We start from the raw sequence: 15,659 nt of genomic DNA, 5'->3' as shown, positions 1-15,659 counted from the left end.
GAGAGGAGTCAAAGCATCATTAACCAATGTGCTCATGCTGTGTCAATGCCCCTTAGTGTCTGCACTGCACAACTGAACGAAGAAGTTCTAGGTGTTGATCCTGGGGAAGGAACAAGTAGAGGAGACAAAAGAAGAGTAAGAAATATTACATTCTGAATTCCCATATACTGGTTGTCAACCATAATCTATTGTTTTTTGGATAGGTAGGAGGGAGGCAAGCATGGGTCATAGACCTCCAAAGGAACCTCCAGCAAAAAATGATATAGATCAATGAAAAGTGTGAAATGGAGCCTAGTAGGATGCACTGAAACTTTGGGATTTAACAATAACAATTCACAACTTGAAGGATTGAGACGCCATGCTTTTATCAGTTCACATTCTAGACAAGAGAATTTGTTAGACTGTCATTGATAATTAGCATGTCATTGAATTTGCTTACATTATTAATACAAGACATTTCTTTGTGGTAATCTTAATGTGCAATTAATGTACAAGTGCAGTAGTTTTATGAAAATCATGAAGATGTTAAGACGAGGTGCCTTTTCTGTGAAGCAGAAACTTGTGGCAATTTGCACAGCGTAAATATTGGACCACGTTCATGTATTGGATTTAGATTCAGCTGTTGTTTTGTATCCACCTCGGAATCAAAGAATTAAATCTATTGGACCATTATCTGCTGGAAAGGGTGAGTACCTAGAAAATGTGTGCAATTATTTATGGAATAATTGGACAGCAAATTCAGAGGATTAAAAGATAATCCATGAACTGAGAAACAACTTGAGCTTCACAAAAAAAATTTGGGGCGCGATTCAATGGAAAATATTCAAAGACCGGTTTTGGGCACGTTTGGTGGTCCTACAGGGGGATAAGCAGGCGGGGAGGTAGCGCTGCCGGATTTGATCTTTTATTATTGGGCAGCCAATGTGGAGGAGGTTTGGGGTGGGGTGGGGTGGTGCCTAGGACATTACTTGGGTGCGGATGGAATTGGGGTGGTGCAAAGGAGGCATTTGTTACGCCGTCACAATAATCTTTGAACCCGGTAATCATCTCCACTTTGAAAATATGGAAGCAGCTCAGACAGCATTTTAAACTGGGGACAGTGTTAAGATGAGCTCCTATCTGCAGGAGTCATTTGTTTGAGCTGGCAAAACTGGATGTCGCATCTGGAGGGTGGAAAGATAAGGGGCTGGAGAGGGTGAGGGATTTGTTTCTGGAGGGGCGGTTTGCTAGCTTGGAGGTGTGGGTTTCCTCCGGGTGCTCCGGTTTCCTCCCACAGTCCAAAGATGTACAGATTAGTTGGAATGGCCAGGCTAAATTGTCCCTTAGTGTCCAGGGATGTGCGGGTGAAGTGGGGTTATGGGATTGCAGGGAGAGGGTGGGAATCTGGTGAAGGTGCTCTTTCAGAGGGTGAGTGCAGACCCGTTGGGCTGAGTGGCCTCCTTCTGCACCGTAGGGATTCAATAATTATATGATTTGTGTGGCGGACATTTCCAACATGCCTGGTAGCGCCGTCCACTTTATTGGAGAGGATACTCTCCTGTGCAGGGACAGAAGAGGGCAGCACGCCCAGGGTATATGAACAAATCTGGGGGAGGAGCAGGTTTTGGTGGAAGAGATGAAGGCCAGGTGGGAGGAGGAGCTGGACCCATTTTGGAGGAGCAAGTGTGGAGTGAGTGCCTCCGCAGGATGAATGCGATGTCATCCTGTGCGAGGTTGAGCTTGAAACAGCACCTCACCAAGGCCAGAATGAGTTGTTTTTTTGCAGGGGTTGAAGATAGGTACGAGCGATGTTTGAGAGGGTCTGTAAACCACATGCACATGTACTGGTCCTGTCCCAAATTGGTGGGTTTTTGAGGGTCTTTCTTCAGAACTATATTGGCAATCCTGAATGTCACTTTAGACTCCTGTGCATTAGTAGCTATATTTGGGGTGTCAGACAGTTGGAGTTAAGGATGAGAGTGGGGGTGGGGGCGGATGCCTGGGCATTCACCTCGTTGATTGCTCGGTGGCAGATTCTGCTGGGTTGGAGGCAGGCAATGGTGCCATTTAGTGACTCATCATGGCTAAGCGACTTGATGAAGCTTTTGTATCTCAAGAAGGTCAAGTTCACTGTGAAGGGGCCGATTGCTGGGTTCTACCATAGATGGCGGCCGTTCATATTGTACCTTAAGGAATTGGTCACTGTTAGTTGTTAATGGGATTCTCAATATTACTGGCTCCCTTGCTATCTGATTCACCCGTCTCACACCTCAGCCGCCCGCTGCTAACAAGGGGGAGCTGTTTCTAAACAGTCCCTCACCACTCACTCCCAGTCAAAACACACAAAACATGGCAGCGCACAGATCTGCTCTTTGTTTTGGGGATGGGGACCTCACAAGGCTTCTCGATGCTGTGGTTGAGACGGGCCCCCAAGCAGATCGGAGGACCAGTAGCACAGTCAGCAATGCCACCTGGAAGGCAGTGGATGTTAGTGCATGCAGCATGAAAAGGAGGACCGCTGTCAAATATAAGAAGACAACCTCCAATATGCCAAAACTGCCATCAGTTTTGCGTGCCACCTCTCAAATTTCCCCCCCCCCCCCAAAATCACTAGCAGACACCTCACACCCTCCCCACATCCGAGCTTCGTGTTTGCTCCTCAGAATTCCTTAGCACCCAGCAGCACAACCCCATCCTGTCCAGGTGCAGTGCCCACACGCCATCTTCTATAGCCTCCACTGACCCATTAAGCATGCGGCTCACAATGCCCTCTCTTTGTCCCTGGAGGAGAAAATAGCCCATAATAAACAGGAAAAGGCCAAGGCAGGCAGGGGAAACCAGAGATTCGAGTCCTCACCCCCATGAAGGAAGGGCCCTGGAAATTGTGGGGTAGCCTGAGGAGAGAGCAGTCACCAACAGCGAAGTTGACCTGAGCTAAAGAATTGAGGATCCACTGCCCCTTCACCCAGATGCCTGTCTCAAGTGAGTTGTCCATGTCAGACAAAATGATCCTTCCCTCTCACTGACAATATGTCCATTGACTCGCAGGACCTCCATCTGATAAGGCCGGGCCATCCAGAGCCGCTTCACCCCCCTCTGTCCCCCCCCGCCCCCCCCCCGCCACTCAAGAGAACACCTCGGAGGAGAGCTCTGGGAGAAACCAGCATGGAGGCGCCACAGCTTTCACATGCACTTTCCATCAGCGCAGAGACACACAGCTCAGTGGGTGACAGACTTTGGGGGCACAATCTAGAGGGCACCACACAGATGCTGATGCACATCAGGTGCAGGAAGGAACATCCAAGAGAGGCAGCAGTCAGACCTCTGCTTGATCCCAAGACTCAGCTGGGTCCCAGCCAGATGTTGAGCCTCTGGACAATGTTCTCCCAGAGCTGACATTCAGGAGGTGGTTTCAGCAACACTCCAGAAACTGTGAGACCTATGGACGAATCCCAAAGGCTGCAGGCAAAGGAGATGTTGTCACCAATACGTGGCACCCAGCCCAACACTGAAAGGTTGGCGAACGCAGTGGAAAACCTGGAGCATACCATCCACATCTGAGTGCTGATGTACAAGGCATGGCTCAGTCTGTGACAACCATGGCTGAGGGCCTCGATGTCATGTCCCTGTTGCTGACGGACATGTCACAGATGCAAGCGGATATTGCCAAGGCACTTCAGAGAGGACCATCGCTCAGGGCATCAACATCATGGTGCAAACAATGGGGAGTCGCCAGAACTGACAACACCACATGACATAGAAGCCTCTGGAGCTCATTCCAGCTGCCCCTCCGTCCCATGGTGTGGCCCATGGTCCGATGGGCATCATCAGGGAGAAGGAAGTGCAGGAGGCCAAGTCAGGACCTGGCACCAAGGAGACGATGGTGGTCTCTATTTCTTCCGAATCTCCTCCTGACACCAGCACATCTCAAGAGCAGTGGGCAGAACAGGGTGGTATGGCAACGCCAGTGACACCAGTAAGTCAGACAGGGCCCCACCCTGGCTCCAGGACCTCCAGAAGACGTCCACCATGGGTATCAAAGGCCACAGGGCACGGAAAGCAGCAGGCTGCCTCCACCTCTGATGTGTATTCTGGGGACACACTTAGACACAGCACTAGACCAGGAAAGATCAAGGAGAGTGAGCAGCACTGAGTGGGCACTGCTGTGTTCACTATCCATAGCCAGGGAGAAAGGAAATCTGTCACGGCAAAATGTTCACTCTTAAAACATATCACATCTCATGCACATGAAGCCTCTGTCATGTTAATCATATTAATACCCCTCCCTGCAGGATCTCAAGCCCCGAAGCAGACTCCGTTCAGAGGACGGCATGAGCACGCTGCCGGCAAAAGGATAGGAGTCAGACTTTTACAGCAACTGAGAAGCACCAGAGCTTTACTCACTATGTGTTATCACTGCTCTCCTGCCTTGTATAATAACCCGCTGACTGTGCCAACACACACCCATCAACATAGAGTAATGTTACACAGGCCCTCGGAGGGGGGGGGGGGGGGGGGGAGTGGTTGGGGAAGGGGGCGGTTTGATGGACAGGGAGCCAAATGGTAGGGGGGAATTGGAGGAGTTAAATGGTGGGAGAGAGGGGATTGGGGGAAGGGAGTGAAATTGGGGGTGATTGGGGAGGAGAGAAATGGTGGGGTGAGAGGCAGATTGGAGGGAGGTAAATGGTTAGAGGGAGGAAGGGGCATGGGGGGGTGCGGGTAGAGCTAACGGACACAGCCTTGTCCTCGGAGAATCTGAGAGCCTCCCTGGTCCTGCTCGCATGCCTGAACCTTGCCGCCGCCTGTACTCCTGGGCATCTTGGTGGCCTGGTGCAGCTGGAAGTTGATATGGTTGGATGCCCAGGCATATAGGGCATCTATTACCTCCCGGATAAACCTGTTGTGATGTGCCACCACAGGTGTCTGCTCGAGCCTGGAATGATCTGATGGCATAAAGGTTCAGGGGCTGGATTCTCTGCAACCCGATGCCGAAATCACGCGACAGGGCGGAGAATCCGTTTACCCGCCTGAAATTGGGACTGGTGCCGGCCCCACGATTCTCCGTCCCCCCACAAAAAGCCGTCCCGCTATTCTCCATCCCCAACCAGCCAAAGTCCCGACGGTGCTTTTCTAATGTGGTCCTGCTGTTCGGGAAACTCGCGAGGCAACTGCTGACTCAGTCCGCTGCCGCCACAGTTGGGGGCAGGCCGATCGGAGGGCAGGGGGGGCCTCATTCGGGACTGGGGGCTATGTGTGCGAGCGTTCCAGGTCGGGTGAGCAGCCGATCGGGGCATTATTTCCGCAGTCCAGGTCCGCGGTCTGAGTCCGCCATGGAGCACGGCGCGGAGGCTGCCGCCGTGTGCATGTGCAGCCTCTGACCCGGAAGTGCGGGGGGGGGGGGGGTTGTATCGGCAGCTGGAGCTGCGAGCTCCACGACAGCTGCCTGCTAGCCCCCTGCAAGGCTGTGAATCTGTGGCCTTTGGACGCCTGTTTTCCTGGCATAACAGACCAGTTTTCACGACGGCGTGGGGACATAGTCCCAAAAATGGAGAATCCAGCCCCAGGGCTGCAGTGACCTTCACGGCTATCGGAGCAGATATCCTTTCCCTCCGTGGGGTACAAAGTCTGTGAGGGAATGGCACAGGTGCCACACTGTCTTTTTACTGAGACGCAGTCTTCTGCGGCACATAGAATAGAATCATAGTATCTGTACAGTGCAGAAGGTGGCCATTTGGCCCTTCGAGTCTGCACCGGCCCTTGGAAACCCATGCCTGTACCCATACCCGTAACCCGACCTAACGTTTGGGACACTAAGGGGCAATTTAGCCTTTACCCACTCTACTCCATCCTCCTTTTACAGTTCTTCCTCTGATCATTTCTCATTCCTTACAACTGATTGTTTAAGGCAATACACTGTTTGCCACATCATCCACCAAGGTTCCCATGTTGCCCTTGCGCACCATTATCCAACAACTTTAAAGCACAACAAGGTTGTAAGCTAATAACCATCTATGCTGTGAGGTGCCCTGCTCGAGAAAATTTCAGTGCATTGTTTTCATTAGGCCATGAGGGAGTCCACACCGAGTAGTTCAAAGAAACGTAGAAAGGGGCTGATTTAGCACAGTGGGCTAAACAGCTGGCTTGTAATGTAGAACAAGGCAGCAGCACGGGTTCAATTCCCATACCGACCCCCCCCGAACAGGTGCCTGAATGTAGTGACTGGGGGCTTTTCACAGTAACATCGCTGAAGCCTACTTGTGACAATAAGCTACTATTATTATTATAATTTACAATAACTATTATATACATCATGCGGTAGAATACAACTGTGTCTGCCTTACTGGCCGGCTTTATGTATCATATAACTAGACATTGTTTAGAGATCCCCCGCCCCCTTAATGGGGGGAGCTCATAGTCTGCAAGGTTTACGGAAAAGTTAATTGTTCTCACCCCGGAAGATACTTGTGGGTAATAACAAATGTTATTCTGTAAGCTTTTCAATTTGTGATTACTGATTAATGATAACTCAATGAAGAAGTGGCTATAGTTGCTGTGCAAATTATCTATGAGCCAAGTTCAATTCTACTTTTGTCAATTCAGTCTTTTGTTGTGACTCTGAATTATTGCTTATAATTAATGATGCTTCAGGTCAATTTCTAAATGAATGTTAAAAACACAAACTGAGTTTCAGCTTTCATCATCATTGGCTGCATTCTCTATCAGAGTCGGTTTCTTAATGTGGCTGCTCGCAATTTACATCCTGTTGATATCATTGTAAAGATGAGAAAATTGCCATGAGTGAGATGAGTGATCATAAAGAATGAGGCTGATCAGAAACCGATTTAAACATAGAGATCAGTGTTCATTTTCCAGTTAGGAATGATCAAAATAGATTGCATGTTTAAAGCAAAATGATGGCGAATCACTGCAAGTGAGACTCGATGTTAAGCCTTGATCTGTAGTGAGAAATAAGTGTGCTGCAGTTGGTGTCTTTCTGCAGCTTGTCATTTCAGAGATGTTTTTATATTCGCCTATGGATGACCTGATATTGGGATTTTAGGCATTGATGAAATATTAATGAGTGCCTTTCATGTGTTGTGCTATTTACTAATGCAATTTGCATCCTCGAGGGCCTCAATATTAGCCATTAACTAATTAATATAAAGTTTAATTTACCCAAATCTTCCAGTATCAGAATTGTCAGAGGACAACACAAGTTGGGAGATGCGCAACTTCCCACGGACGTCCTGATGCACACTCATGCATGGAAATTGCCCAGTAAATTTAAACTTGTGATGGGCTGATTTCCACTCACCCGGACCTCCTGCGATAATCTTTGACACAAAGCTTAGTGTCAGAGACTTGGGCCAGATAGATGGGACTTACCTGCACCCAGGTTGTGTTACTCTGGTTAATACCATGTCTAACCCAGTGATCAGCCAGCATGATTTAACTGAGCACTGCAACTGACACCAGCTTCCCCTCGTCACCTTCTGAACAGACTCAACAACCGCCCCCCACAACTACCCGACTACCCCTGCGCCCACCCGCATCAATAGACGACCATCACGACCACCCAACTATCCCTCCTCGCCGCTCGACTACCCCCTTCCCCCAGCCACCTGACCACTTGTGGGGGCACAATGGTTAGCACTGTTGATTCACAGCTCCAGGGTCCCAGGTTTGATTCCCGACTTGGGTCACTGTGTGCGGAGTCTGCACGTTCTCCCCGTGTCCGTGGGTTTCCTCCGGGGGCTTCGGTTTGCTCCCACAAGTCCCGAAAGACGTGCTTGTTAGGAGAATTGGACATTCTGAATTCTCCCTCGGTGAACCAGAACAAGCGCTGGAGAGTGGTGACTAGGGGATTTTCACAGTAACTTCATTGCAGTGTTAAACTAAGTCTACTTGTGACACTAATAAAGATTATTATTATTATTCACTAACTCACTCATCTAGTGAAAGACTCGGATCTTTAAAAACGTAGTTAATTACGGCATGTGAAATGGAGGCATGTCCTCTCCTCAACCATTTTTTCTTACACCTGACAGTCTTCCCTGGGGGTGTCTGAGCTGAACCATCGACGTTTGAGCCAGTTTGGGAACTCCGGTGTAATATTGCAAAAGCGTTGGGTCACAGAAATTTTCACTGGCAGCAACAATACTGACAGGAAGATCTGGGCTATTGATTTTGATGGTACTTAATTGTACAAACTTTTGAAATTATACCTTGTTTCTATCAGGCAGGATAGTGCACTACTGCTGCTTTAGCCGAAGTAACTGATGTCTGCATATTTTTCATCAAAACAGGAGCAAACGCATTTAGAAAACTAGAAACAATTGTAATCATTCTTTGGTGGCCTCTTTTAAATGTAGAATTCAAAACTACATTTTGGTGAAAGTTACTCCTGAAAGATATTTGCAATCAGGTACATGTAGGTTTCAATCAGAAAACATTAGTTCTATGGGAACATTGACAAGAGGAATCCAGACAAAATTGCAAGCCTACAGTCATTCCACCATAGAACGGTTGAGAGTTTAACCATAAAGTCAAAGCTGTCAAATTCATGGAAGTTTAATGCTTGTCTAAACCACAATGAATTGCCAATTTATTGGTGCTGTTGCAGGAATCAGTTGTAAGTCCTGAATTTTTTTTGTCATTTTCCAGGTCAGCTGTAGTCCCTTGTGGTAGAATGATTCAAAATCCAGTTCCTTCAACCGGAATTCTTGAACTCAACAAATTTTTTTATTTTAGATCATCTTTGTTCAGAATATTCATGTCTTCAATTTTTAAGCCAACATAATGCAAAGGCAATTGTCCTTAATAGAGTGGTAAGATATTCTGGAAAACAAAGGCATGTAAAACAAGCTACTGTAATGCCATTCTTTTACACTTGTAAACTCCAATGACCTTTTGCATATATATAATATACTTGTATTAAACATTGTCGGAAAGCGCAATGTGTGCTAGGTCAGTAAATACCAAAATAAACTTGAAGAAAAAGTGAAAGGAATTGCAGAGATGTCTAATAAGATCAATTCTATTTTACCATAGGACTAGTAGATAAGGTGTAGCTATTAAAATGTTGATATTAACAGAGAATTTACCTGATTTAAAATAAATACAAATTATTTTTACATTTAAAAGTCCACAAATTAAATCAATAGTTAAAGAGGGGCACACATACTACATAAAATACCTGACGTTAGACAAAAACATGTTCCAGAATTCAGAATCATAGACTAGTACAGTTCAGAAGGAGGCCAGTCAGTCCTTTGCGTCTGCGGCCAAGGATCACGGAAACAAACCCCACATATGAAACATATAATTTAGCAAAAATGTAAATTAACACACAGGCTGCCCTCAGCCCTGTGACTTGAGGAAAAAGAGTAATCAAAAGAATTGAATGTTTTAAACATTTGGTGGATTAGCTAAGACATAGAAAACAGTATAATAATACTTCTATAATACAAGGTGTGGAGAGGTAACTTTGTAAACATGAAGATGCATTGTTTCCATTTACTAAAGATTTATTTCAACACCAAACAGGCAATTACTAAAATATTTTACGTAGTAGAAATCAATTGAAAATCCTATACCAAAAGGAAATATCTAATATATATGTCTAATAACAACACAATGGTTTAAATCCATTTACAATAATTGGTATTGCAATATTTTGCCTTCACCTTCAGAAGAACATAAAAAGCACCCACACTACATATTAAACAATAAAATTCACCAAGACACAAATCAACACGGATAAGCAAGCAGGCTATGTTCAGTCACAGCTGCCGTCATTTTGTCATTATAATTATATGAGATCAAGGAAGATCATATGTGCTGTGATTTTATTCTGAAAACTATTAATTCCTGATATCATTTCTTTTCTTATCAATTACTAAATTATTGATACTGAAAAATAGCAGTGATCATACAAATGCCCCAAATGTTTTTTTCAACGGGCGTTTATTCAAATGACACACTTTCTGATCAATTGTAAAATAACTACAGGATATTTTCACAAATTGAAAGGATTCGGCAGCATCCTTCTCGACACCTGATGAAAATGGAGTGAAATTGTTTAAACCATCCTAGAAATTGTTGGTAACATTTTTGCTAGTGATTACTGTTGACAATATTTTGAACAGCCCAATTACAAACCATTCTGTGATAATTTGCAAGGTTCTAAGAGATAGCCCCATTCAATTTATCATCAGTGGTCAATGCATTGAAATATATATATATATATATATAAACATGCTGCTGGAAGCAAAAGGTAAGGCTGCATTGCAAATGGTCATTGTTCCTGAATGAAATGATTATAGACTTAGCTCAAAGGCAGTCTTAAAGGAAGATTCTGATTGGTTGACAACTATTACAAAAATGCTCGATTTCACTCAGCTTTAGTGCCTCTCATTGTTCTGCATCAGAGCTGCCGCTGTGAAGTCAACAGATAACAAATACCCAGCAATGCAAATCGCATGCAAATTTCTGTAAGAAAACGTAAAATGTCACACATCCATAATGAATGACTTCAAAGACATGCAATTATCTAGATTTTGGGGCACCAGGGTCCATTTTCACTGTTGGTTTTTCCTCATCTTAAAACAGTCCCCAGGGTGCTACTACCTATGAATATCAAGCCACCATTGCAGTTCATTGCTGTTGGAATTATTATCGAAGTGTTACTGCAGATATATTTCAGAATCTAATCCTTGAAACACATTTTCCGTGATACCAAGACCAGAGGCAAAGTGCTACAAATTTGCCATTGGAATCTGTTGAAGTCAATGCAACATTCCACAATTTTCCATGTGAATAAATGCCTTGTTATAGTATTTGTTCAGGACTGTTGGTCACATCTTTAATTTACTCTATTGGACAAATCGGTGTGTTAATGTCTTAATCACCACACCTTATTGTGTGTCTGTAATTTTTCAAACTGCAAAGAAATTAACAGCAAACATTTTTGTACAATATTTTATTCTAAAATCATTTCCCCCAAATAACCTAAAACTCAGCCACTGAGTCTTTAGATCTGCAATTATTCAGTAAACAATTTGTATATGGCTTCTCTTTAGACATTCATCGTTAAACCACAATATGTTAAACTGTATTATTTAAATGGATAAATTGTAATTATTTTTTACTGTAATATTTTAGTAATCACACATATTGAGCAGCGCACTCATGAAATGTTTAGATTAATTGATTCTGTTTTTCAAACATTAATCTTGCAAAATTAGTCATTACATCATGTCAAATTTTAAGATTAAATGATGATTGGGTGAAAGGTCTCAATGTCCAATAAATCTCCAACATATATCACATAATCAATCTAAATATAACACTAACAAGAGTGATATCAGCAATATTGAGGGATTGATCAGAGCAGCTTGAGGTTGGCAAATACAACCTGAAATGTACATCCAGAGCCTCGAAAATCAAGGGTTATAGCTTGCAATTACTCAAGGAAATGTACAACGATAGAGAGTTTATCAATAATTTATTTTCTTATTGTTTCCAATTATTGGAGAGAGTTTACCTCCCCTGATAACTCGATGTAGTTAAACAAACTGTGATGTAAAACCACACAGATCAGAAAGGTCTTCGACTCATTCCCTGCTTTGTGCTGAGTTGGCTAACCTGAGCTGGAATGGTACTGATAAGCAAAATGCCCCATGCCTCCTTATAATGAGAGTGGGTGACAGAACAGGGGAGAACTACAGGTAAAATAGGATGTGCTCAAGATCACGATCTAACAGCTGGTGCCCGGAAATCCATGTGTGTGGTTTGCATTGGGTTCAGCTGTGATGTTTCTTATAATCAAATAGCCCACCAAAACCTAATCTGCTCCTATTGATCAGGTACTGGAGGTTACTACATCCTGTACTACGGTACCCCGGCATGAGGTGCTGCATTTAGAAAGGGAGACATCACAGCAAAGACTTTGGGGGAAAAATTGGGAATGCAACAGGAACTTGGTAGTTATACAGAAAATATGGCGGTCATCACCACAGATGAATTGATTTCTCGTCTAATTGTGCTGTTCGGTGAATGGTTGCCAGAGATATTCATCCAACAGGCAGTCCAGATTCATCTGGAGGCTCCCAAAAGAGGAAACTATTTTAGGAGCATGATGAATCTGTCTACAAGTGACTGTGAATGGATGACACTGCCTACCTGAGCTTGCTTGGGACTCACTTTGATGAAGGGCAACAAGGACGAGCTCCATTGATGGTGCACAGCGTCTATGTAATTGCACTTTGTTAAGGTATGCATTTTTAAGATATGAAACGATGTGAAGTTGGAGCACAAGTCAACTATGCAGTCTCAGTCAGATTCTGCCTAATAAGGAATGTCCATTACAGTATCGCATAGTATCTTCGATCTCGCCAAACTTCCTCTCCAGTTTAAAGGAACAGGCGACTTTATTGGGTAGATAAGCATTCTGAAAGAAGAAGCCTTTACAACACCAATGCAGTAAGTTTGCCTTGCGTTGATCAGGCATTGACTGCATCGGTCTTTGGCTTTTCGACTATTGTTTTTAATGAATCCTGGATTACAGCACCGTGTGTCCTGCTCTGAGCACATCCACCACCTAATGTCCCCTTCTCCATGTAACGGGACAACATATCACATCGACTATCTCTCTTCATGGGTTGAGTAAAAAGCGGATTTTTTTATTGCGCGCGTCGGGGCTTTGACCAATGAATTCACAGGCAAAAGAGTAAATAAGTAGAGAAGGCTGCATACAACCCCACCCCCCAGCAACCCATCAGCGCCCATTGGAAAGCAAGCGGTCGATAAAACAGAAACTGCATTCACATTGCACACTTTAAGGATGCAAATCGCTGGGAGAGGGCTCGGTGGGAAGGGGTCGAGTTCCCCGGGGCTACTGAGTAATGCTGGAACTTTTGTCCCTTGCTGTCACTGAAAGCCATTCTGTAGCAAGACAATAGAAGCAGTATACCTGCTGTTTCAGATTGCCTCTCGCAAATGTCTGGCCTTGGAATTAATGTGGTGGATGTCTGCATTCTGGGACGAACGTGGTTTCAATCTGCAAGCAATTTATTTCTCACATGGAAATTATCCAAGAAAGACAATATTCTAAATCAACTCTCCCCCCCCACACCCACCCTAGAATGCTCCCGTATCTGTAAAACGTCCCCTTCCAATTTCAAGCAATTTGATTTGAAACTTTGGTGCGGAAAAGGATGGAACAAAAGGCTGTCTTATTGAATGGAAGGGCGAGAGAGTGGAGCATTGAATCTCTTATCTCACGGTTGCAGCTTTGTAATTCATTGCGATGATAAAGCACCAGGGCAGAAAACATTACAACACCGACACAATCCAAAAACGGATTAGATTCTGACACAAGCTCACTCAAAAACTAATCAATCACCTCCTTGCTGCAACATCAGAGACCCAGAGCTCTAAGTGGAGTGCTTAATCTCCGCAAGTTGTATTGCTGAATTACCAGAGACTGCGCCGCGGCTTTGAACAGAATTTCTTTTTTTTTTAATAGCACGTTTTCGCCGATTGAGTCTCGGGGGATTGAAAGAGTCGGAGGAAGTTCGAAATATTTCCAGATCGTTATTTCATTCAAACGGGAATTGTGAGAGAGCCTAACTTTCAGTGGTCCATTTCCTTGGCAGGTCACCCTAGTTGTGAGTTTAGACGGCGTGGTTAAAAAAAACATACTTTCCATCCATTTAACGCCAAGTTATGGAGTTTACCTCCTCCGTGACACTCATTGCAAAAGGGTGCAGCCTAATGTAGTGGAAGAGCCGCCGCTCCCAGCCCAGCTGGGACCGCGAGTGCTGCAGTTACGAGGAAGCATTTACTGAGGGAGGAGGGAGAGAGGGAAGAGGAGGGAGGGAGGGTGCAATAACAGAAATCTACACAGTCGCCCACGAACAACACTTAAAAGTATCGATCGGTGCTCTCCCTGCTCCGTGGTTCGCTCCGCTTTACTTAAATGACTGGAAATGTAGAAAGTTCTCAATCAAAGCAAGGCGTAAAGAAAATAGCACTCACCGTGTGAAGGAGGCATTGCAGCAGAAGGAGGAGGAGCGGATGGACTGGGTACCTCATCCTGGCTTGCTCTCTGGGAAATGCTGCCTCTCACTCGGCTCTCGCATATATCCAGTGTTGGGGATGGACTGGAGCAGCAGGAGCGAGGCGCTTTGCCGGCTCCTGCACAAGAACAGAGCCAAGAGGGAGAAAGGTGATTGCAAAGAAAATAAATCGTGAAACCAGGGGAATGCCTTGGTCTCTGACGATTGGGTTTAAATTCAATCCTCAATTCATGAATAGAGATGGGGAATTGTTCAAATTCCGCTTTAAATCGATGGGCTTCGCGCGTGTCTTACCGTCACTTCCAATCTGTCAAATGCTCTGCCGTTCAGTGTGACTGAAGATTTGAAAATGCCACTTGAGTTCCAATCTTTCTTCACCCCCTCCCTCTCTCCAAGGTGGAACAAGTTAGTTAGCACATTTTAGGCATCCCGCACTGTGTTGTTGTTTTATTCTGCACGAGGTGTTCACAGAGTTTGGTGTAGCTTTTTTTTGTGTGTGTGTGGCTATTCCCTCTCCCCGGATTCAGGTCCTGCTGGCGCGGTTTGACCATCCGACTGACTTGCCTGCAGCCCGGAGATGTTGCGGGCTGACTCCCAGATGTGCTTCAGTGGGTTTGACACGCGCCACGTGGTCGGCTGAAATCGCTCAGACCCCCAACACAAAATGAAACTGCCTCTCACTCACTTCACCGCGACACCAGTCCACACTCTTCCAACTCTCCACTTCCACCGGCACCTCGGCTGGACCCGAATGATTTATGACCTCTGCGGTGATCTGCGACTCTGTACCCCCCTCCCCCCTATCAGATCTAACCGAAATACTCTCTGTACGCGCTGAAAGTCCCTCACAGCGAAAATGTCAAATGGTGAATAAAGTGACTACAAACGCGGGTGGGAGAATAAAATAGCTCCAAGTTACCCCGCATCCCAAGTAGGATATTTCCCGAAATATTTCCTGTTCTGACTGATCACACACTCCTGACATTTAGGAAATCAAGCTGTACAACACCCAAACCTTTCCCTCCCGAGATTTCAGCTTCATCTGAGCGGATTTGTTTGATTTTTTTTTTTGCCAAAGCTCCCAGCTCTTGCCTGCCTCTCGGTCCAATCGATACACAATGGGCGGTGGGTGGGCGCAGGCTAACATCCTTACAGTTAGCATAGTTAAAAAGTTCAATTCGTACGGTGAATGCTTCCCGTTTGCAAACAGACGCCCGGACCCATAGAAACCGAATCGACAAACTTTAATACTTCTCGTTTATGAAGTTTATGCAACAGTTAATAATGTATGAGTCAGCCAAACAAAGTTGTTTTCAAAATTCAAAGATGTGCGAGGTGATGCATTTTAGTCGATCCAATTCAGGTGGGAGCTATAAAATAAATGGCAGAACCATCAGGAGCAGAGAGACACAGAGAGACCTGGGTGTGCAGGTCCACAGATCCTTAAGCGTGGCAGCACAGGTGGAAATGGTGGTAAAGAAAGCATATGGCATGCTTGCCTTCATAGGACAGGGTATCCAGTACAAAAGCTCAAAAATTATGTTACAGTTATATAGAAGTTGGTTAGGCCACATTTGGAATATTGTGTCCAATTCTGGT

The 15,659-nt window shown here is 45.1% G+C and overlaps 1 protein-coding gene and 1 long non-coding RNA gene across 4 annotated transcripts in view; one reads left to right on the top strand and one right to left on the bottom strand.

Annotated features, from left to right (window-relative positions):
• Positions 1-15,081, bottom strand: part of LOC140388130 (neurexophilin-2-like) — a 188,482-nt gene extending 173,401 nt beyond the window's left edge. The window contains exons 1-2 of one of the 3 annotated variants that reach the window (XM_072471834.1): positions 14,355-15,081; positions 14,020-14,178 (exon numbers count right to left, since the gene is read on the bottom strand). In XM_072471834.1, the coding sequence (XP_072327935.1) occupies positions 14,020-14,076 (57 nt within the window). In that variant the 5' untranslated portion in view covers positions 14,077-14,178; positions 14,355-15,081. Of the gene's footprint in view, positions 1-8,534; positions 8,818-12,162; positions 13,063-14,019; positions 14,179-14,354 lie in introns of those variants that run through there. The other 2 variants (XR_011934105.1, XM_072471825.1) reach the window with 2 other exon arrangements.
• The window catches only part of LOC140388144 (uncharacterized), a 138,598-nt gene continuing 136,896 nt past the window's right edge, over positions 13,958-15,659 (top strand). Inside the window, exon 1 of the long non-coding RNA XR_011934109.1 lies at positions 13,958-14,209. This is a non-coding gene — a long non-coding RNA (uncharacterized lncRNA). The remainder of the gene's footprint in view (positions 14,210-15,659) is intronic.

The sequence above is a fragment of the Scyliorhinus torazame genome, chromosome 2 (assembly GCF_047496885.1).
Source record: "Scyliorhinus torazame isolate Kashiwa2021f chromosome 2, sScyTor2.1, whole genome shotgun sequence".
In the NCBI taxonomy this organism is placed as follows: Eukaryota; Metazoa; Chordata; class Chondrichthyes; order Carcharhiniformes; family Scyliorhinidae; genus Scyliorhinus; species Scyliorhinus torazame.
The sequence above is the reverse complement of the archived record's forward strand: the minus strand, read 5'-3'. Positions and strand labels throughout refer to the sequence as shown.